This window comes from Hypanus sabinus, unplaced genomic scaffold (genome assembly GCF_030144855.1).
Source record: "Hypanus sabinus isolate sHypSab1 unplaced genomic scaffold, sHypSab1.hap1 H_1, whole genome shotgun sequence".
NCBI lineage: Eukaryota > Metazoa > Chordata > Chondrichthyes > Myliobatiformes > Dasyatidae > Hypanus > Hypanus sabinus.
The window spans coordinates 979,854-1,003,881 of NW_026779040.1; the positions used below are offsets into that span (position 1 = coordinate 979,854).

Consider the following 24,028-nt stretch of genomic DNA (forward strand, 5'->3'; position numbering starts at 1 on the left):
TAGGGGAACTGGAGGGGGCCTAAGTGTGGCCTAACCATAGGTCGGAGCTGCTCTAGAACAAGTGTGTGTCTGCAAATATATAAATATTTCATTTTTTAAAGATTTTAACAACATTTTAAGCAAGATCTTTGTATTAGGTTTTTTTTTTATTCTGTACGATTTTAGAGTGGGGAAATAAAGGCAGGAGCAACACGCAAAAGTTTGGGCACACCAAGAGATTTGAGCTCTCACATAACTCTTACCATGGTCTCAGCTTGTTAAGGCTTGTTAGGACTACGTGTCGTTCACAGTCATCGTTAGGAAAGACCAGATGATGTAATTTTTTAAAGTTTATAAATACCCTGACTCCTCGAACCTTGCCGCAACAATCAGCTGTCTAGCACTCAGAAAATTAATATAACTGATCCCCACAAAACAGGAGAAGGCTCAAAGAAAATAGCAAAGCGTTTTCAGGTAGCCGTTTCATCAGTTCGCAATGTAATTAAGAAATGACATTTAACAGGAACGGTGGAAGTCAAGATAAGGTCCGGAAGACCACGGATACTTTCCGAAAGAACTGCTCGTAGGATTGTTAAACCAAAACCCATTTTTACTGTAGAACACATACGGGAAGAGTTAGCTGATTCTGGAATGGTGCTGCGCTGTTCTACTGCACAAATATGACCTTCATTGAAGAGTCATCAGAAGGAAATCTTTCCTGTGTCGTCAGCACAAAATTCAGCGTCAGAAGTTTGCAGAGGAACATCTAATCAGGCCTCATGCATTTTGGAAACAAGTCCTGTGCACTGATGAAGATAAAATAGAACTTTGTGGACGGAATGAGCAAATGTATGCTTGGAGGGAAAAGGGTGCAGCTTTTTTTTAATGGAAAGAACATCTCTCCAACTTTTATGCACTTTGGTGCTTAAAATATGAAAAGAAATGTGTCATCTTTAACTTAATGCCTTTTTGGAAATCAGGTCTTTTTTTTACTCGCTTAGCTATTCACAGTAACAGTAATTTTGACCAGCTGTGCCCATAATTTTGCATGCCAATGTATGACGCTGTAGGGATTTCCTAACCGCGGCTGAAAGGATATTATGGTTGGGAGCTTAACCTCCAAGGATATATATTGTAACATAAATACAGCCAGGTAAGCAGAGGAGGCGGCGTGCCTCTGTTGGTATAAATTCAAATCGAATCATTAGATAGAGGTGACATAGAGTCAGAACGTGTTGAATCAATGTGCTTAGAGCTAAAGAACTGCAGGGGTAAAACGAAAATGATGGCAGATATATACAGACCCCAAAAGAGTAGAAACAATTCTGGCTAAAACTGCAATGAGAGATAGAAACTGCACGCCAAAAGGGCAACGTTAAAATATTCACGGGGATTTTAATTTGGAGGTATATTTGGAAAATCGGCTTGCTTCTGGACGGAGAGGGAGTTTCCGGAATGACTACGAGGTCGTCTTCTAGAGCAACTCGTGTTTTAGCTCACAAGATCAGACATACCAGACTGAGTGTTGTGCATTGAACTAGAATTCATTAGGGAGCTCAGGGGAAATAACCCAAAGGAGAATGTGATCATAATACTAGAGAATTTGACCTGAAATTTGAGAAGCAGTAGCTTATTCCACCTGTATCAGTACTGCAGTGGAATAAAGAGAAATCGAGCGGCCTGAGAAAGGAGGAGCCAAAAATTGATTGGAACTGGACACTAGCAATGCCTGAAATGCCTGAAATTTCTGGAAGAAGTTCAGAAATTCAGAAGTTATGGGCCTATACATCCAGAGACGAAGGAGTATTCTATAGGCAAGATGACACAATAGTGGCTAAGGCGAAGTCACAGCCAACATAAAAGCCAAAGTGAGAGCATGTAAAGGACCAAAACTTCATGGGAATTAGGAGGACTGTGAAGCTTTTGAAAGCCTACAGAAGGCAATTATTAAGTTCATTAAGATTGGCAATATGGAATACGAAAGAAATCTAGCCACCAGTATGGAAGAGGATACCAGAAGTTTTTTTTTCAGAAATATGAATTGTAAAAGAAACACGTAAGTGAATCTCGGCTCCATGGAAATGATACTGGCGAAGTAACAATTGGGGAGCAATGATTCCGTCTTCACTGGGGAAAGACACCAGCAGTAAGTTGAAATTTTCAGAGTGCCATGGATCACAAGATCTAAGGAAACTGAAAGGTCTGTATATAGATAAAGCACCTGGAGCACAAGGTGTACGCCTTATGGTTCTGAAAGAGGAGGCTGAAGCGATTGTGGAGGCATTAGTGGTGGCATTATTGGTGGCCGTTAGACGAATCATTAAGTTCTGGAATGATTTCAGATGACTGAAACATTTCAAGTGTCATTGCATTTTTCAGGAATGGATAGAGGGATAGGAAATGAAATTATACACCAGTCAATCTGACCTCAGTGTTTTGGGGCTATTTTGGAGTCGATTCCTAAGGATGCGTTATCGGGTTATTTGGAGGCATGCGATAAAATAAGCCACAGCCAGCATGGTTACTGCAAGGGAAAAACTTACGCTTTGGCCAACAATTGTAAATCGGATAAATTAGTCGCTGAGCTCTTCTTTTGGCATGAAGGAAACACTCTCAGGCTGGAGGAAAAATAGCTCTTTTTCTTTCATGAATAAGGGTTGCTACTTCCAGTAAAAAACAGCCATGTTTCCTATATCATTCTCTTGTTTTAATCCCATTTCTGTCCTCTTGAAAGCTCTTCCCATCTGCCTATTACCTCCCAATTCTGCTCCTTCTGCTTCGCTTCCTGCCGTGTCCCAATCTCCTCTCACATAATTTCATTTGTCTTCAGCCCTTTACTGCTCTCACTCACTTTTTTTTGCCACTTCTTCTTGCACTTCTCATTTTTCCTTTCTGGTCACCTCCCGCTTCATTTCCTATCCTGAAGATGTTTTTTTTTTCCGCCCAAAACATTATTTCGTTAGCAGTCGCCTGATCGGTTAATATCCTAAAGAATTTTGCGTTTGTTTCTTAATATTTTTTGTTGAGTTTTTTTTTAATCTACTAAATGGCACATCTATGAATGGCTGTGAGCGTTTATCCTCATTCCTTCAGTAAGAGAGCCAGCTGGGTACAATAGAGCATTTAGCTTTGCATATAAAATACCACTCTAAAGGAAGCAGAACGGCTCCTTGTGAGTACGCTTCACAGCAACAGCGATTCAGGTTTGTTTCACAGAGGAATGTTCACATTGCGAAATTGAACGGTTGGGTTCCCCCGCCATACGCTACTGATATGAGCACGTGAATTGGCTTCGATAAATTGTTCCTGTTAAGATGTAAGTGATATAAATTGAGAGACACTGTGCTAAGTGGTTGATGTTCCGTGAGGCAAACGTACAAAGAAAAAGGATGTGATTGGTGTGGACTTCTTGAAAGTTGCTACTTAGTGAATAATACTAATCATTAGACTGATTGCTCAGGTGCGTAACTCTAAAATGCTTGCTTGAAGAATGGGCCCTATTCTCTGCTTCGTACTGTCGCTATCACAAGCGTTCAAAGATGGTTCTCGACAAATACAATTTTGTGGAGACAACTTCTCATGGATGTCTCCAATATCTTTTTTTTAATTAAAAATAGAAGCTGTTGCACTTTGAAACTATGTAAAACAATAACGATACTAAAACGCGCTACAGACTCTTGCCGATTTTATTTGATATTGATTTCAAACGTATCAGTACCTCAAGCTCGGAAGTCACTGTTCCCGGTAATTTAAGCTGTTTGTTCCAGATGTTACTCACCTACTATATTTAAAACGTTCTCTGCAGGGACAGGTGGGATCACTGGCAAAACGGCGACAAAGCGCGGCACAAAAGTAAAAGAACAACGTTCCAGCGGCAATGAATCTGACAAAACAAATCTACAAAATATGAAAAGTGGAGAAGATACCGCAGACAAAGCGGAAGCAAGTCCGGCCGAATATAGGCGCAGCGCTGGGAAAGAAAATGAAGTGAAAGTTAGTGAAAAATCTAGTAAAGATCCAAAATCTGGCGGACAGCAGGGACATCTGGGCACATGGGAGGACAGAGGAATCATAGATGGTGAGTTCCTTTTCACTCTGCACTAACCGTGTTTCTACTTCGATCGTAACACATCTAAGCGTTTTATATGAAAATAGAAGTACCTAATTGCTGGAAGAAATCTGCGGATCTGGCAGCGTGTCTGGAGGGATAAAGAGTCGCCGTGTTCAGGCAGAGTTTCACGCGAGGTAATACATGAGGGAGAGGATGTGGAGCGGTTGATGAAAAGTAAATGTCCACGAAAGAGATTTGACTAGTACAGACATCTTGTAAATTGGAAATTGACGCACACTCCTATTTTTTAGTCTGATTGCCTCACAGCGTAACTCCAGGATTCAGGATTAAATAATACTATTATGTTCTGTCTACTCCGTCATTAGCGTTAACTGCTGGATTACGACAAATTCAGTTTAGTGGAATACGAAACAATTGTTCATAATTCTTCAGCATCCTTCCTCAATGTAATAAGACGCTACTGGAGTTTGAAACGATGTAAGGGTTCAACGGTACTAAAACACGTTCGAGACTCAATCCCAACAATATCAGGGTGTTAAACATACGCATATAGTGTGCTTGCATAAAGACATTGAATACACTTTAACATTGGATTCATGAAAATGCTGGAACCTACCTTGCCAAAGAGATTTCATCCGATATAATGTTCTGTGACTTCTGTTGTGGCTTCCAAAATCTTTTCGTTTTGTCGCCCAAATTTCAGAATGTTCGTTTTCTCTCTTTTTTATTTTTTTACATTTCTACTACGAATTTCTCTGACTGTAAGAGTAATCCAATTCACAATTTGAGTGTGCTTCATGATGTTCCTCTTGAAGACATTTCACTATTTCCCAGCGCTTCTTCCAGAAAAGCCGTCAGCAGAGGCGATAAAACGAAGTTACGCCTCCCGAGTTCCTTCATAATTTTGTGTTTATTGCTTGGATTTCCAGCAGCTACCGACTTTATCTTGTTAGTGTTGGTGATTGCGTGGTGCATAATTTTGTACGAAATAACCATAATTTAATATCCGAAAATTATTATCACATGCAGGTCTGTGAGAGGAAATTGCCTAATTCTGCTGAGCCATATTACTCTATTCTAAAACGGTAGTCAGGTCATCAAAACCAATACTATGTACATATATAAAGAACTAGCATTGTCATCCAGTGGATTCTACTTCGCACATTATTTTGTATTTGTCTGCCAATTGCCATTCATCAGGTCTTGAATTTCGCCTCAACTTCCTTTCACCAAGTGAACTTTCTGGGGTGCATTCAATTTCTGCAAAGCCAAACCCAGCGAACTATTCGGGAGTTCTTAAAATCGGTACTTCGTTGACGGTGAAATCTACATTCCTAAAATGGCAAAGGCAGGCTGTAGATTGCGGTGACCGAAGACTAGAAGATGAATATGTTGTGCAATATCCAATAGTTTATTGAGCGTCTGGGCCCGGGTCAGAGCGTGAGGAGGGAGACAATATTAGTCCGATGCAATCGCAGTGCCGGCTGACCTGATTAGTAGACAGGAAGGTAACACCAGTTATCAGGAATTTAGTTGCATATATCAATTTGGTATCGCATTAATGATAAATAATTTTAATGACATATTGTTTGTTAACTGCTAAACTTTCTAAAACTATATTGTTCTCAACTATTTGTCTGATCAGAAATGCAATTTAGGAAAGTTGTTGCGAATTGTTGAGTGCACTTTTCCATTGACAATGATTTTAAGCTGAACATTTCTCTTTCTGAGACAATGGTTATGCTATTCATTTCTTCTTCTCTGGCAGCCTGGAATTTTGTATAGTAAGAATAAATTAAGTGGAAAGCCATGTTTGCCCTGGTGCAAATTCAGAGCTGCCTTGAAAATCTAATTCCTTGAAAGAGCATTTTAATTGGAAGACAATGACTGAGTCAAAATATTTTGTGATTACCAGCAAAGTGCTATTTCATGAAAATGATGAAATGGATGTCCAGATTGGGACGAGGTTCAAAATTATTTTTAATGTGTTTAACACACATTGCAATGCGTAGTTTGTGTCAATAAACAACGCACTCGAAGGTGCGCTCGGGGTGGGGGTGAAATCTGTACGTGTCGCTACATATTCTAGCGCCAAGAGGATGATCACCAAGCTGAGCAAAATAACAAACAGAACAGCTATACAAAATAAAACAGGAACTAGTCCTCCTTTCTACCTTCTATTCAGTCATATATGTCGTCTTCTAACACACAGAGATTTTGTTTGCTGCTTCCAGGGACTTGAATTCAGAATAGGATTTCAACGTGGAGAGTACAGCAATGATCTCGCGCATATTCGCAGATTCGAGGGGGGATGGAGAAAGGGCGCAGGTGGACGAGATTGGAGTCAACTGACCTTGATTTTGATATCAACTAAGATTATTCACTCCATTGGTGTCTTAAATATATAAATTGTCTTCTCGGCCATGTCATCGTTATTTTATCAGAACGCAGATCTAGATACTGAATGGTTTTGCACACCACTCAGCTCAATATCAGATTTATTTAAAATTCATGAATGAATTTATCAAGTGGTGAATTTATGTAGTTATCAAGTGGTGAACGTTGGCATTTAACATGTCTCTCCCTTTCAATGAACTATTGGTAAGTAGAGTCATTGAAAATTGGCACAACATGATGCGGTGTTTTGTTTAGACATGTATTTGTCAGGAAAATTAGAATTCATCCTTACTTATCAGAAAGTACCAAAATGTGTGTTGGTTACGATGCTAATTTTTCCGCGGAGAAAGCTGATGAAGTTATATTTCTACATACATCATCTTTGCATATTCAGGAAATAAATACTTTGACAAGAAAGAACCTAAAGCTCGAAGCATCGCAACTACTTTTGAAGTCAGTACTTCACGGAAACTTTTGGGAAAGTAGAACATTTTGCAACATACTTACCAAAATGCCTGTAAACCTACAATGTCTGAAAACCTCGTTGACGCAGGATGCTGAGGAAGGTAGGAATCCGAGAGAAAAATTTACAGATTTGTGGTGTCCAAGCTCATAAAAGAAAATAGCTTTCACACATAAGCCAAAACAAGATCCAGCATATAAACTGGATAAGCTTTGAAGCATCGAAATTCAAAGAATTAGGGATAAATAAGGAATGCATCTAATACAATGATCTAATCATCCCGTCACTTTAGAGTTCAGAAGATGGCACAGTTCTAAACGAGATTCATATTATATACAAACATGATAAAGTTTTCATATGCTGGAGATCTCTCCTCCCCCACCTTTTAAATCTGCTAATCATTTTTTTTTTCTTCAGTACAGCCGAAGTGTCTCAGACCGAAACATGAATAACACTGTTTTTTTTTCCTTTAGTATGTTTATTGCCGTGAATTTGTCTGCATGAGTTCACTATTTGCAGTATTGGAGCGTACACTTCTAACGCCGCCTTGGAAATTCTCGCTGCTTCATCCGGCAATGTCTATACCAGCATGTTGTTACATATTTTGCTATGTTGCTTCTTTGCAATCTTTCCTTTCAATAATTAATCAAATCTGAAATTAAAAGGTAGATGTATACAGTATGATCAAACATACAATCATATATTAATAGATAGTGATACAGAACTTTAATATCGCTGCTTGTCCAATATGACAGTCAATTGATTTTTTTTCTTGTCAGACCGTAATTATCCTTTATTTACTGTGTAATTAAGTATGTTTACGCGAGAACAAATCACAAAATCACTCAGTTGTTTATTTTTATTCATTATTTCAGAAGTGATACTTCAACATAGATATAATCTCCGAGATCAGAGTAAGAATATGAAGATGCCCAATTTACATTTCATTTCTGATATCTATACGGTCCCAAAGATTACCTTGATACACCCTGAGCATGACGATGTGACAGGAGAAAGTAACTATCAAGTTAGGGAAGTTGAGATCCATGAATTATTGAAAAGACGCAGCAGCGATCCTAATAAGACCATAATCAGTGTCGTTTATGGGGCAGCAGGGACTGGGAAAACAGCCTTAATACAGAAGATAATTCACGACTGGGCTATGGGAATGAAATATGAAGAGTTCAGATTTGTCCTTCATTTCAAAATTCAGAACTTAAATGCAATAAAAGGTAGAATAACGTTGAGCAGATTGATAGCTGATGCATATCCTTACTTGGAAAATTATATGGGCAAGTTGTGGAGAGAACCTAATCGTTTATTGTTTATATTTGATGATTTGAGCCAACTGCATCGATCCATTATGTTCTCTGATAATGAAAGAAGCAACGATCCTCGACACAGTTGTACCGGAGCAGAGTCTAATTGTTTAGTAAATGACATCCTACGCTGTCTCCTGCAGGGAAAGTTTCTGAGAGGCTGTTCAGTGCTGATCACAGCCAGGCTTTGGAAGCAGGAGACGCTGCGTCACGTAACTATTGATTCAACTTTCCAAGTCATTGGATTCACTTCTGAAAAAGTAAGAGAATATTTTTACCGTTATCAGCGCTATGATCAGAATGCAAACGAAACTGTACAATTGATTGAGCGGAATGACATATTGCGTAACCTGCGTAGTAACCCTCTATTCTGCGTCACTCTCGGCTCGTCACTGGAGTCTCACCAACCACAAAGAAATGAAAAAACATCAATGGCCTTTATAAATCATACCCAGGTGTTCCTTGACTTCATCTCACACCTTCTCGAAGCATGTGGATATGATGACAACACCACACAGAAATGTTTACTAGAAATCGGCGAATTGGCCTACAAAGGAATTACACGTGGGACACTTTCGTTTTCGTTTGAAGCTGGTACAGTAGGAGATCTAAGTACTTGCCCTGACAATTTTCTCTCGGCATTTATGATCCAGATTCAAAACAGACAGAGTAGTGATGTTGTTTACGAATTCACGCATTCTGTTGTACGAGATTTCCTTGCTGCACTTGCGAAAATCATAAATACTCCAAAATCTCGACTGATAAATATACTGGATGAAACATTTATGGACCCTGATAGAAGATTGAAGATATTTTCACTTTTTCTTGTTGGCCTGTCTTCGCGGAAGTCAACTCATCGGCTAAAGTTCCTATTGGGTTCAGTCCCTGATGAAGTTACTTCGTGGATCTCCGACTGTCTCACACAAAGTGTCAAAAGACGACTTACGAACGTGGCCGGGGATTTTTCAAAACGCACGTTGTTACATACACTGTACTGCTTACTTGAATTTGAAGACAATCAAATAATGACGGAAGTGCTGACTCCCATTACAATTAAATTAAATCAACTCCTTCTCACATCACCCGACTACGCAGTTCTTTCCAGAACATTAATCTATTCGGAGGAGATTAAAGAGTTGGATCTCAGTTCAAGCCTTGCAGAACCAGAGGAAATTCAAAAATTGGAACACCTGCTGCACAGATGTGTAATTCTCAGGTCAGTTATCAAATATCGCAAATATATACAACGTTTGTGTGAATGTTTGAATAGCAATGCATCTCAAGCATGTAAGCAAAATGCAGGTTCCCTCATTGAAATACGTTTATCTTTGGGGAAAAAAATGATTGGTTGTGTTAGGTTAACGTTTAACATATACTTCTTAAAATTTGTGTTTAAACATGATTTAAGAAAACACCACTCTCATAGTTTCTTTTAATGACATATGCATCATCACAGCAATTAGTTGATATACGTGATATGATAAAGGTCAGATAGGTCGTCATTGAACTGATTCCGACATACAGTAGCAGAATAACAAGGAATGAGATACATTTGATTAATTCATGATATCCTGAATCGCAAGCTATTTGACGTCTTTGGATTGGATGTGTAGCATGTGTCTGTACATACGTGTTTAAACTGGATTGCTTTTTTCACTTGCTTGAAATGGGAATTGAAAAATCTAACCGGTAGTCTATTTTGATAACTACAATTGCCGGCATTCTGTTATATGTTATTTGATCTCATCAACTCGAACGGATTGCTGTCAGCATCTGTCGAATTTCAATATGCAAGTTGCCTTAATAGTTTTAAAAATATATAGTTTGGTACGATTATATCCTGTTTGTGTACTCTGTCGATCATTAACGTTAATTTGAAATGCAGCAGTCATAGCCAGAATGAACATTGACTTAATGACAATGGTTTAAAATTTAGAAACAGAAACATAGAAAATAGGTGCAGGAGTAGGTCATTAGACCCTTCGAGCCTGCACAGCCATTCAGTATGTTCATGGCTGATCATCCAACTCAGAACCCTGTACTGTTTTCCCTCCATACACCCAGATCCCTTTTGCCACATCTAACTCCTTCTTAAATATAGCCAATGAACCGGCCTCAACTGTTCCTAGTGGCAGAGAATTACACAGATTCACCACTCTCTGTGTGAAGACTTTTCCTCATCTCGGTCCTAAAAGGCTTCCCTTGATCCTTAAACTGTGACCCCTCGTTCTGGACTCCCCCAACATCGGAAACAATCTTCCTACATCTAGCCTGTCCAATCACTTTAGAATTTTATACGTTTTAATAAGATCCCCCCTCAATCTTCTAAATTCCAGTGATTATAAGCCTAGTCGATCCAGTCCTTCTTCATATGAAAGTTCTGCCATCCCAGGAATCAATCTGGAGAACCTTCGCCGTAATCCCTCTATGGCAAGAATGTCTTTCCTCAGATTACGGGACGAAAACTGCACACAATATTCCAGGTCCGGTCTCACCAAGGCCTTGTAGAAATGCAGTATAACATCCCTGCTCCTGTACTCAAATTATTTTGCTATGAAGGCCATTTTCACCGCCTGCTGTACCTGCATGCACACCTTCAATGACTGGTGTACAATGACACCCAGCTCTCGTTGCACCTCCCTTTTACCAAATCGTCCTCCGATCAGATAGTAATCTGTTTTCTTGTTCTTGCAACCAAAGTGGATAACCTCACATTTATCCACATTGCATCTGCCATGAATTTGCCCACTCACCTAACCTATCCAAGTCACCCTCCATCCTCTTAGCATCCTCCTCACAGCTAACACCGCCGCCCAGCTTCGTGTCATCCACAAACTTGGAGATGCTGCATTTAATTCCCTCGTCTAAATCTTTAATATATATTGTAAACAATTGTAAATTTAATTTTGAATTACCTTCTTTGCATCATAGGGCCAAGAGGCAGAATGATTTAATGCAATAAAATTTTGTGATTTTCGTCTCGGGATCAAATAATTATTCGTATTTATATTGGTTACTTAGATTGAATCAGAATAACTTGCAAGACTCTGGAGTAAAAGGTCTCTTCAATATTCTGGAGAAAACAGACTGCAAAGTAGAAACGCTGGAGTAAGTAACGGTTTGTAAGTTCAACCGCCACAGATGAGGAACTGACACACTATTTGCTTTCTCTTTGGTGTGTCAACTGCTATCAAACAGTCTATTTTGTTCGTTAGTTCCCAGTACATAGTGGAAGCTGTAGTGCTGAGCAGCAGCCGATCTTCTGCAAAAACTAATTTGACCGGGCAGCAAATACGTCCGTAATGATTTTGGTAGACACTTTGCATGCAGAATGAGAATCTGATGAAAGATGCTGGACACATAGCGGGTAGAATTAGCAGGCCTGAAATGTGACAGGTGGACTTCTGCATGGCTATCGAAAAGGGACAGATAGATAGAATTAGCAAAGGAATAACACTTCAAAAACAAATAAAAGATTGGCATGAATGTAAATAGAGAAAAGTGAAAGAAAACTGGCAAATGGCTACAGTTGGGCTGAATTGAAGTTGAAGACCCAGTGAGATTCCATAGTTATTGTGGAGAAACAGAAATTGAAAAATATAGGAAGCCAGTAGAGAATAATTTGTTGTAGGAAACGATAGGTTGTATGACGGGCAGATGCACTCATAGCTAATAAGCAACCGGGTTCATATCGTCTTTCTCCACTCACGGTTCTGACCTGCTGTCTCAATATTAAATATCGATCTTTGCATTCCCGAGTTAATTACTCCCTGGCTCGCAGAGATACTCAGAAATTTGCCAGTTACTCATTTCGTTCTGTGTACTTAGACAAAAAATACCAAACTGATAAGCAAAGATTTTGAAATACAGCCCTGTTAACGAGATCATAAGTTTGAAGATACTTTGACGTACTCTGCCTACAATGTATGAATGCATGCTTTTATGGGTTTGTGGGTAAATCTGTGTGTATTGTTTTGAACATATGGGTGTTTGAACAGATTTCAATTCTCGTTTGCTTTCCATACAGGCTGAAATCCAACGGCTTTACAGATGATTGTCTATGTGCCCTTTTCTCTATGCTCAGTATAAATCGTTCGCTAACTCTTCTGAACCTGAGCAATTACAGTCAAGATGGGGAGCATGCCAATCAATTTACCCATGAAACACTGCAACATCATGTGGATAATTACGCTCAGCAGAAAAATATCAGGTGCACTTCCTTTTGTTTGTTTACATTAATTAAATCTCGTAGAGAAAAAAAAAACATCTATTTCAGTTAAAATAAGATGCCAATTATTTTAAAATAGGCACAAACAGAACTATTCGTGAGAATAGAAATAATAATATATTTGATATAGGACAATATATTGGATATTTATCAGAATCAGTATTATTATTACAGCCAGATGAGGGGAAATTTGTTAACTTAGCAACAGTAGTTCAACGCACTACTTAATATAGAAGAAAAACAGAATAATGATAATCATAATAATAATAATAATAATAATAATAATAATAATAAGAAGAAGAAGAAGAAGAAGAAGAAGAAGAAGAAGTAGAAGCAGAAGAAGTAGAAGCAGAAGAAGTAGAAGCAGAAGAAGAAGAAGAAGAAGAAGAAGAAGAAGAAGAACAACAACAACAACAAAAACAACAACAACAACATTCTACTTATTCAATTAATTAAGTAATTAATCTGTTAATATACAGTGGCAGGCAAAAGTTCGGGCACCCCTGGTCAAAATTTCTGTTACTATGAAGAACCAAGCGAGTAAAAGATGACCTGATTTCCAAAAGGTTTAAGGTTCAAGATGACACATTTCTTTAATATTTTAAGCAAGTTTGCTTTTTTCATTTCCATCTTTTACAGTTTCAAAATAACAGAAAAGGAAAAGGGCCCGAAGCAAATGCTTGGGAACCCTGCAAGGTCTGTATTTAGTAACAGCTCCTTTGGCATGTATCAGAGCTTGCCAACGGTTTCTGAAGCCAGCTAACTGTTTTTCGATTTTTGTTTGGTGGATTTTTCCCCATTGTTCCTTGGAAAAGGCTTCTAGTATTTTTGAGATACTTGGGCCGTCTTGCATACACTGCTCTTTTAATGTCCATCCATAGATTTTCGATTAGGTCGGGGGACTGTGCGAGCCATGGCAAAACCTTCAACTTGCGGCTCTTGAGGTAGTTCACTGCGGATTTTGAGGTGTGTTTAGGATCATTTTCCTGTTGTCGATGACATCCCCTTTTCATCTTCAGCTTCTTTGCAGATGCTGTGATGTTTGCTTCCAGAATTTGGTGGTATTTAATTGAAATCATGATAACCTCCACAAGTGAAATGTTCCCCATGGCACTGACTGCAACACAAGCCCGAAGCATTATCGATCCACTCTGTGCTTAATAGTTGCAGAGCTGTTCTTTTCATGAAAACTTTCACCATTTTTTTCTCCAAACATACCCTTGCTAATTGCAGCCAAAAACATCTATTTTAACCTCATCAGCCCACAGGACTTGTTCCGAAAACGCATCAGGTTTGTTTACATGTTCCTTAGCAAACGTCGGATGCTGAATTTTGGAGTGACGCAGGAAAAGGTTTCCTTTTGATGTTTCTTCCATGACTGTCATATTTGTGCGTGTGCCGCTGCACCGTAGAACAGTGCACCAACAGTACAGAGTCGGCTAAATCTTCCTGAAAGGTTTTTTGAGGTCAAATAGGGGTTTTGTTTTGCCTTTCTAACAATCCTACGAGCAGTTCCCTCGGAAAGTTTTCTTTGTCTTCCAGACTTCAACTTGACCTCCACCGTTTCTGTTCACTGTAGTTTCTTAATTACATTACGAAGTAAGGATACAGCTACCTTCAAGTGCTGTCTTATCTTTTCATAGCCTTCTCCTGCTTTGTGGGCGTCATTTATTTTAATTTTCAGAGTGCTAAACAGCAGAGTAGTGGAGCCTATGGCTGCTGAATGTTTGGTCAAAGATTAAGAAGTTAGGGCATTTATAGAGCTTTGAAATTTGCATCTTCAGACCTTTGCTAACGAAATAACAGAAATACTACACTATTCATGCATAAAATGTTGAAAATAATGATTCAACTTTAAATTTATGACTTTTGGAGATCAGTTCGTCTTCTACTCATTTAACTATTCGCTATAACAGACATTTGGACCAGGAGTGCCATAAACATTTGCATGCAACTGTATACTTACATTGAATTGATTAAAAATTTTGCAAAAACATAAATATTATATATTAAGCAGTGAGGTAGTGTACAAAGGGTACAATGTCCATTTACGAATCGAATTGCCGCGGGGAGGAAGCTATTCCTCAATCTCTGAATGTGTGCATTCATACTTCTGTACTCCCTACCCGATGGCAACAGCGAGAGAAGGTCCTGTGATCTAGTAGCCACCACGCTTTGATTTCTAATAATCTTCTGTTTTCTTTAACAGATGGCTACGCTATGAACATATTGGACGGGACACAAATGTTTTAATCTTAATAACAGAATAAACGTCAGAAAGGTTACATTTATTTACATGAATACGCGTTGCATCCAATGAAATTTCATATGAACAATTCATATTATCACATTTTGATTGTAATCACGTTACAGAAATCAAAAATGTATATACATGCAAATCCGGTTGTTTTTTTATCTCAAATATATTCTGAAATTGTCTCAACTTTGCTTTATGCAATATGAAATAGCAATAGTTGATAGAATTGTGGTGTACACCTATTTATGCAACTTTCTAGACAGGCGATCCACTGTCACTGGTATACCAATGCATTTCCACTTATTATCATATTACTAATTGATCCACTCCTCAGTCACTAGACACACATATTATAGTGCCCTCAGAACTAATAGTTATATTTGCCCGAGTAATGTGAAATTCGATATACGTGGAACACACAAAAAGAGTAGATTTGTCCACATTGATGGGTTAAAACGTTCACTTACTCTATCTCCTGTATTTCATATTTATTTCTCCAGCAAACAACAGGGAAAATCTCTACTCCAGTAGAACTCTTGGTATTCCCACTGAGCATAAAACACGACCGTGCATTAACAAGGGACCATGAAGAAGTCAAGTGAAATACAAGAACGATTTCATTTGCTGACTTATCACAGGAATAGTGTTCAATGTACTGTTTTATAACTCTATGTCTCTAATAGAATAATGATTAATGCATAGAATAATGCATCCATTCAGAATGTGTGAGCAGTTATTTGACTGCTAATCCCTGGTTTTGTCAATCGCTATGCAAGCTTGCAATCCACACAACAATGATTAATTGCAGTGAGGTCATTGTCTGTGCAAATACACAATTTACGAAACTTTCTGTTGCAAGATAGTTTTCCGTCCTTTCTGCTAAATTAACCCGATCAATTTCGCTCTGGAAAGCAGTTCCAGAGGTATGATTTATTTGGGTACAGCGAATGCTTCTCCTTCAACTGAAGTTACTCCAATACTTAGTCACTTACATTAAATTACTGCATCGTATAATGCTGCAATTTGATTGAATTTTTGCTTTGCCACAAACCTGGAACCTACCAAATAATAGCATAGCATAGCATAGCGACATAACCGCAAACACGAGAAAATCTGCTGGAAGTCCACTGACAACGCATACAAAACGTTATAGGAATTCAGCAAAATAAGAACGTGGTAGATGTAGAGAATGAAGAAGCAGATGGAATTGGGAAAGTGGGTGGACAGGTGTAGAAAAGAGCTGTAAAGCTGATTGGTGAAATTGATAAATGAATGGAGGAGGGGAAATATAAGGTGCGGTCTCCATGGGTACTCGAAATAAAATGAGCTGGGCCGGCCATTGTTGCTGGCTACCTGGGTGATTCTATGCTCCAAGCATACATAAGAACTTGGGAGATGTAGAGAATGAAGTAGCAGATGAAATTTAGAAAGGTGGTGGTCAGGTTAAGAAAAGGGCTGTAAAGGTGATTGGTGAAAGAGATAAATGACAGGAGGAGGGGAATCTGGAGAGATGAGAAGAGCAAGGAAGAAAGTGAGGAGGAGGAGCAACAGCATGAGAATAAATATCGAAGTTAATGAGATAAGCTGAGGCAAGGATAGGAGTGGGGATGTCAACGGAATCTCCAGTAATTAAGGGAAGTTCCAGAAATCAAAGTTTATGCCGTCAGTTTAGATACTACACAGATGAAACATAAGGTGTTGTAACCATGGGTACTCGAGAGAAAAAGGCTGTGCCAGGCATTGCTGCTGGGTTCCTGCGTGATTCTATGCTCCAAGCCTACATTGGTGTCACTCCCACATGTTTCTTACGTTAAATCGAAGACTACATTGATGCTGCTTCCTACAGCAATGCAGAGCTAGTCGGCTTCATTTACATTGCCTCCAACCTCCCCATTCTCCTCCAAGTTACCTAGTGCTAAATTTATTTTATACTCCGTCCCTTCATATATACGAGTGAGAATAAATACTGGGACCTGTGGGGTTCCATGGGATTTGTAGGATTAATTAGAGGACCATAATAATCCCTTGAAAAAAAATTAGTCCCCTTTAGGACTGGATAAATACAGCATAATGTTAAATGTCATTTCTATATGCAGTATTGACCTTTAGAATCTCCGACCCTTTCGGTGGTCTCAAGCCTCCTGCTTGTGTAATGTGCCTCTCCATGGTCTTACTTTTATTACAAATGATAAATATAATCTGTATGACAATTATTTCTGCGTTTTTTAATTCAGTCGCTAAATTACGAATAGTAGCAATAAAAGAAATTTTAGCAAAACCAATTTAGAAGCGATTACGATTGTACGGTTGTAAAACGGTTGTATTTTGTGAGCCTTCACTGTGACAGTAGAGGCCGATTACAAATGCACATATCCTTGTGCAGGATGGACAAGTGTAAGTGATGGAGGCAGTTAGTCGTTTTCATGGAAATGGGAATGGGATGTGGAATTAAAATGTGTGGCCACTGGGAGGTCCCATTCTGAAATGTCTATCCATGGACTCATCTACTGTCAAGATGAAGCTACACTCAAGTTGGAGGAACAATATCTTATACCGGCTGGGTAGCCTCCAACTTGATGGCATAAATATTGACTTCTCTAACTTCCGTTAATGCCCCTCCTTCCCTTCTTTCCCCATCTCCTTACTCCTTTATCCTTACTCCTTACTCCCTAGGTCTCCCGTCCCATGATCCTTTCCCTTCTCCAGCTCTGTATCACTTTCGCCAATCACCTTTCCAGCTCTTAGCTTCATCCCACACCCTCCGGTCTGATATCATTTCGCTTTTCCCCCTCCCCCCTCTACTTTCAAATCTCTTACTATCTTTCCATTCGGTTAGTTCTAACGAAGGGTCTAGGCCCGAAACGTTGACATCGCTTCTCCCTATAGATGCTGCCTAGCCTGCTGTTTTCTCCCAGCAGTTTGTGTGTATTGTTGTTTGAATTTCCGGCACCTGCAGTTTTCCTCGTGTTTGCTCTATAAAAATTTTATATTTCCTTAGTTTCCCATGTTAAAAAAAAGCCTTATCCAGAGCTGATGGTTAAAAAATTACAATAAATATTATCAGAGAGTAGAAAATTATTTAATTCAAAAAGATCTGCGAAACTGAAAACAGATTTTTAAAGTATGTTTACCAACAGAGTTGAGAATTTGTCTACCTATTCTGCAGAGCGAAAAAGGAAGCTAAAGAAAACCCCGTTACCGAATTTTCCTACAAATGTAACCATGGAGGGCGAACCTGGTTGTCTATATTATAAATCCAGAAAGTAATATAACGAATACTAATTGCCCTATAATAAAATATAAAGTTTGATAAGACCAATCCTCCATCTTTTTTTAATCTTTTGCAATAAAAGTATATTCACTCCAGAACATTTGTTATTCCAAACGTCAGACAAAATCATAGAATCTATTTTATCGAAAAATATTTTCGGATCAAAAGAAGAAACTGCTTGACATGTATATGTATATAATGTCGGTAAGCTTACAATTTTAGAGCATTTATTCGACCTATCAATGACTTCGACATTGGCGACCATTTACAAACCGCTTGTTGTGTATATTCAATTAAAGGGGAGAAATTATACTTATATAGACCTTTATAAAATTTTGTAATTTAGATACCAAGGTAATTGAAATGTTTTTAGCAATATTAAATGGTATTTGATCATAATCATCAGAATAATTATTAACATGAAATATTTCACGATTATGTATAGATTTCCTAGTGTCTGAAATGTAAACTAATAATTGATCCACATATAACGAAACCTTGTGTAATTTATCCCCTCTCTTAATACCCTGCACAGTATTAAAATCTCTATTAGCGATAGCCAGTGGTTCTAAAACCAAATTAAATAATAAAGAAGACAACCCTGACGGGTTCCTCTATATAATCAAAAATAAAGAGACCTTTGTTTATTAGTTATAATTGCAGCCTCCGCAGCATGGTATAACAATTTAATCCAGGAAGTAAATCCTGGGCCAAAATTAAACCGAAACCTGAAATAAATAAGGCCACTCCACCCTTTCAAAGGCTTTCTCTGCAACCAGAGATACAATACATTCAGAATATTTTAATGAGGGGGAATAAATGATAGTTAACGATTTTCGAATATTAAAATGTGAGTACCTATTCTTAATAAATCCTGTGTCATCATCTCATTTGAGATAACAGTAGGGAAAATATTCTCAATCTATTAGCTCTAATACACATTTTTTTTTAGATACTTGCAGGTTAGGAATTTTGTTACGTGATTTTCTACCGAATTATCCCTTGGCCTATCCTTCAAAACTGGCTTATGTTATTTCTTTGCTTAAACCATTTCCAAAACGATTAAAAGCTATCATTTATAAACAGATAATGAATGCCTGCATGTCATCTAATGATAGGGGTCCACGCATTTAGGAAATAGAACTTCAACATTCCCTTTTGGATGCTGAATGGACTAAAATTTATTATCTAGTTAATAGTGCATCTATCTATGCACGCCATTCCTTAATTCAGTTTAAGATAGTACACAGGGCTCATATATCCAAAGATAAACGGGGGCATATTTTTCCTAATATAACCCTATTTGTGACAGACGTAACGCAGAGGTGGCTACACAAACTCATATGTTTTGGACCTGTGTAAGCTTAAATAATTTTTAGAGGGATATGTTTCGAATGTTTAGAACAATATCCAAAGTTATAGATGTGGATGCTCAACCCAATTAACATACGGCAATTTTTGGGATTATTCCAGAGGAAGCAAGTAGAGTTTCTGCTTCCGCTCAACATGTGATGGCCTTTCCAACTTTACTGGCTAGGAGAGCTATCTTTGTATACTGGAAAGTTTCTAAAACGCCTACTGATTCTTATTGACTCTCCTCCATTATGTCACGCTTAAGTTTGGAGAAAATTAGAAGCTGGACGTTTGATACATCTTTTAATATTCAGCAAGACTGGCGACCCTTTATTTTATATTTTCATAAGATTTAATTTTTTTATTTATTCATTTTTCTTTATTTTCTCAGGGAAAATCCTTATTCACAAAGCTTCGGAAGTGAATGGAAGGATGTTTTCTCTCTTCCTTTTTTAAAAAAAAAATTATCCTCAAATCACTGCCCAATTTTTTTTCTTTTTTTTGTTCCTTAGTTTAGATTTTTTTCTCTTTATTAAATAAAATGTCCATTTTTTTTACGATTTGTTAAGAGGAGTTGTGGTTTCATGATAATATTATGTATATAACAGCGTTATATGTTACTGATCTGATTTTGTCAACATATTTTTTTTGCTTTTTATACGTCTTTTGTATTATCCGTTTGCTAAAGCTTCTCCTGTGATATGTATATTTTTTACTAGAAAATCAATATAAAGATTGAAAAATTGAAATGGAGTTGTTGAGCATTTTCTTCTTCCTTTGCTCATTCTGAAAATTACGTGTGGCGTGATCCTACTGCATGGTACGCCAATCAAAGCAATTAACTGTATCACAGTACATGTGACAATTAGGAAGCAATACAAATGAAGGCCAAGCAGAATTATTACTTAGGATATCGAAGGGTAACCAATACGTGACAAAGCCGATCACCAGTTTCTCCATATTTTCAGACTACGTCATGGTAACATTGCACAAATCATGAAGCACAGCAAAGTAGGGCTGCAAGTATAGAGCAGAATTGGGTCCGACGGATTTCCATCCACCTGAGAAACGAACAATATTTACCTCTTTATTCTCTGGGGCTATGCAAAAATTTCAGTTTTTTTTTTGCTTCAGAACGGTATTCTGCAATCATCATTCTTTATGTAAATTCGGATATATCAGCCATTACCGTTGCTGAAAATCCGTTTGCAAATGCACGTCGTACAATGGCTTATACAGTTCAGATAAAGTTACGACTTATCTGGTTTGTCGGCAGCCGAAACAAGTTCAGATTGCAATTTATATAATTCACAGAAAAGAAAATGCAACTGAGAAATACATTTCTGTAACACAACAGAACATGTGAGATATTGTAATTTGAGAGGTTTACTATAGACAGATACATAGCGGCACGCAAAGATTTGGGCGCCCCTAGTGAACATTTCTGTTACTGTGAAGAGTAAAATGAGTGGAAGATGAACTAATCTCGAAACTCATAAAGTTTAAAATGAATCATTCTTTTCATCATTTTCGGAAAGATGAGGGTATTATTTTTGATTTGTACAATTTTAGAGTGAGGGAAAAGAGGAAAAGGAGCACCATGACAATGTTCGACACCCCAAGCGATTTAAGCTGTCAGATAACTTTCACCATTGTCTCAAACCTTACTTAGCTTATTAGGGCTATGTCTTGTTCACTGTTATCGTTATCAAAGGCCAGGAGATGAAAATTTCAAAGTTTTATTAATACCAAGACTCCTCAAACCTTTCCCAACAATCAGCAGGCATGGGCTCCTACAATATGATGCCTAGCACTCAGAAAATTAAAATCAATAATGTCTACAAAACAGGACAAGACCATAAGAGGATAACAAAGCATTCTCACGTAGCTGTTACCTCAGTTCGTAATGTAATTTAAAAAACGGCAGTAATAGGAACGGTGGAGGTCAATTTGAGGTCTGGAAGACCAAGAAAACTTTCGGAGAGAACTGTTAGTAGGGTTGATGGAAAGGCAAATCAAAACCCCCGTTTGACTGCAAAAGACCTTCTGGAACATTTAGCGGACTATCGAGTGGTATTGCACTGATCTGCTGTGCAGCGACACATGCACATATATGAATTTCATGGAAGAGCCATCAGTAGAAAATATTTCCTACGTCCTGATCAGAAAATGTAGCGTCATATATTTGCAAAGGAACATCTAAACAAGCCTGATGCATTAAAAAATGTTCTGTAGACTGATGAAGTTAAAATACAACTTTTTGGCTTCTGTGAGCAAAGGTATGTTTGGCGAAAAATGAAAGATGCAGAATTTCTTGAAAACAACACCACTCCGACTGTTCAGCACGGTGTGGATCAAACAATCTTTGGGCTTGTTTTGCAGCCAGTGGCACGGGAACATTTCACCAGTAGAGGGAAAATGAATTCAATTAAATATTGTTCTAGCAAATTCTGCAAGCAATCAACACACTGTCTGTAAAAAAGCTGAAGATGAAAAGAGGACGGTTTCCGCAACAGGTTAAACAGACCTCAAAATCCAGAATGGCTTAACTCATGTCAAGTTTTTGAAGGTTTTGCCATGGCCCGCACAGACCCCCGACAGAATCGAACATCTGTGGATAGACGTCAAAAGAGCAGTTCATGCAAAACGCCCCAAGAATCTCAAAAAAAAAAACTAGAAGACGTTTTCAAGGAAGAACGGGCGAAAATCCCCCATACAAGAATTGAAAGACACTCAGCTGGCTACAGAAAGCGTTTACAAGCTGTGATACTTACCACACGGGGTGTTGTGAAGTACTGACCCTACAGGGTGTCCAAACGTTTGTCTCTGGTCCTTTTCCTTTTTTTCGTTATTTTGAAACTGTAAAAGATGAATATTATAAAAAATGTAATATTGCTTAAAATTTTAAAGAAATGTGTCATCTTTAACTTTATGCCTTTTGGAAATCAGGTAATCTTTTCCCCGCTTAGCTATTCACAGAAACAGAAATTTTAATCAGGTGTGCCCGAACCTTTACATGCCTCTTTAAATGGAGGGTATCAATGTAGATCCATAGACCACGCACAGACCGAAAAGATTTATATTCATTCATCTCCAGTTCGGTGCTCGCATTGTGGGCCAAAAGCCCTGTTCCATTCGTGATGCATTCCCTCTTCTATGATATTCACAAACAATAATGCCTGTACTGATAAATATTCACAGAGTTTTGTCACCGCCTGTGTATTCAAGAATTTGTTTTACTTTTCCCAGTTACCACGGGAGTAGAGTTGAAATATCAAATTTCATGGAATTTTAACATGAATGCATGACAGTCGATAAACTGTCTTCATCGTTCCTACTCTTATGTCCTGGAAATATATGCTGACCACACACGAAGAGAAAAAAATAAACAAGTCAGCATCAAGCAGAGATCTCATGTTTTTTTAATTCTTTATTTCAGCCTACAATTCAATCGATGAAATAAAAGAAGATCAGGAAAACATAAACAGTGTGATTCTTGCCACACTGAAAATCATTATCAACACAATCGCCCACGCACACACTTGTTGCTGTTCTGTTATCTATGTTCTACGATAAATGAAATTGAATGAATCAGTTTTATAGTGCAATAGAGAGAATAACAGTAGCGTGAGAGTAGACATCAAATATTTTTTTGGAGGAGAACAGGAGCAGAACTGACAGCATAGAAGCAGCGGCTGGAATAGGCTTAGGACAGATACCTCTCAAAGAGGAGGTGCTCTGGTGGCAGGAAAACTTAACAGCTGGCTTACGAGAGAGTCAAAGCCAAAACAAAAGTCGAAGAAACGTCATATAATAGAGATAAAATAGCGGGAAAGTAAAAGATAGGGAAACTTCACTTATATCAAAAAATAACAACAAAAAACAAAAGTCATGAAGAAGGAGAAGGTCAGCGAACAAGTGACATAAGATAGTATTCCAAATATTGATCACAATATGATTGAGTACAACTGGTGATTACTATATGATTGAGTTCAACTTGAAATTTGATAGGGAGAAAAGAAAGTCTGATGATGTAAGGGAAATTAAAATTGTATGAGAGAGGAGATGGAGACAGTGAACTGGAAATAGCTGATAGCAAGTATGTCGGCAGAACAGCCATGGCTTGTATTTCTCGGAAAACTATGGAAAGTGCAGGACATATGTATTCGAAAATGAATAATTATTCAAATGGTAAAATAGTACAGCCGTGGCTAACAGGGAATTCAAAGCTCTTGTAAATCCAAAACGAAGTGCATACAACATAGCAGACATTAGTGGGAAGACAGAGATTTGAGATTTTTTTTTAATACCTGCAGACAGCAACGAAAAAATCATCAGATGGGAAGGTATGCATCATGAAAGCCAGCGAGCAAATAATATCGAGGTGGATAATATAAGGGTTTTTTTTCACGTTTGCTAAAAATAAAAGTGGTATGGTTGTGGATATAGGACCGCTGGAAAATGAGGCAAGAGAAATAATAAGAGGGATCATGGAGATGGCTGCTAAACTCGAGGGTGTTTTTTTCTTCATCATTGTTCACTGTGGTAGAATCCAGTAGTGTGCCTGATGTTGCAGTCCGTGAAAGAAGAGAAGTGGAAGCAAAAATAGTTCCAAGAGAAAAGGTGTTCACAAGGCCGAAATACTAAAGGTACATAAGTCTAGATGAACTGCACCTTAAGATTCTGAAA

General features: G+C 38.1%; 1 protein-coding gene across 1 annotated transcript; it reads left to right on the forward strand.

Moving 5' to 3' along the window:
- Positions 1 to 2,091: 2,091 nt before the first annotated feature.
- LOC132386047 (NACHT, LRR and PYD domains-containing protein 3-like) lies at positions 2,092 to 14,728 on the forward strand. Its single transcript, XM_059958335.1, has 6 exons — positions 2,092 to 2,179; positions 3,785 to 4,057; positions 7,787 to 9,446; positions 11,252 to 11,338; positions 12,258 to 12,440; positions 14,668 to 14,728. Exons 1-6 carry the CDS (start codon positions 2,092 to 2,094, stop codon positions 14,726 to 14,728), a joined length of 2,352 nt encoding a protein of 783 aa, XP_059814318.1.
- The last annotated feature ends 9,300 nt before the right edge of the window (positions 14,729 to 24,028 follow it).

Excerpts from the sequence above, each read along its gene's own strand:
- LOC132386047 (XM_059958335.1), top strand. The coding sequence starts at position 2,092 with ATGATTCCGTCTTCACTGGGGAAAGACACCAGCAGTAAGTTGAAATTT. Across the intron at positions 9,447-11,251 it reads CACAGATGTGTAATTCTCAG|ATTGAATCAGAATAACTTGC; the intron begins GTCAGTTATCAA and ends TTGGTTACTTAG. Across the intron at positions 11,339-12,257 it reads TGCAAAGTAGAAACGCTGGA|GCTGAAATCCAACGGCTTTA; the intron begins GTAAGTAACGGT and ends CTTTCCATACAG.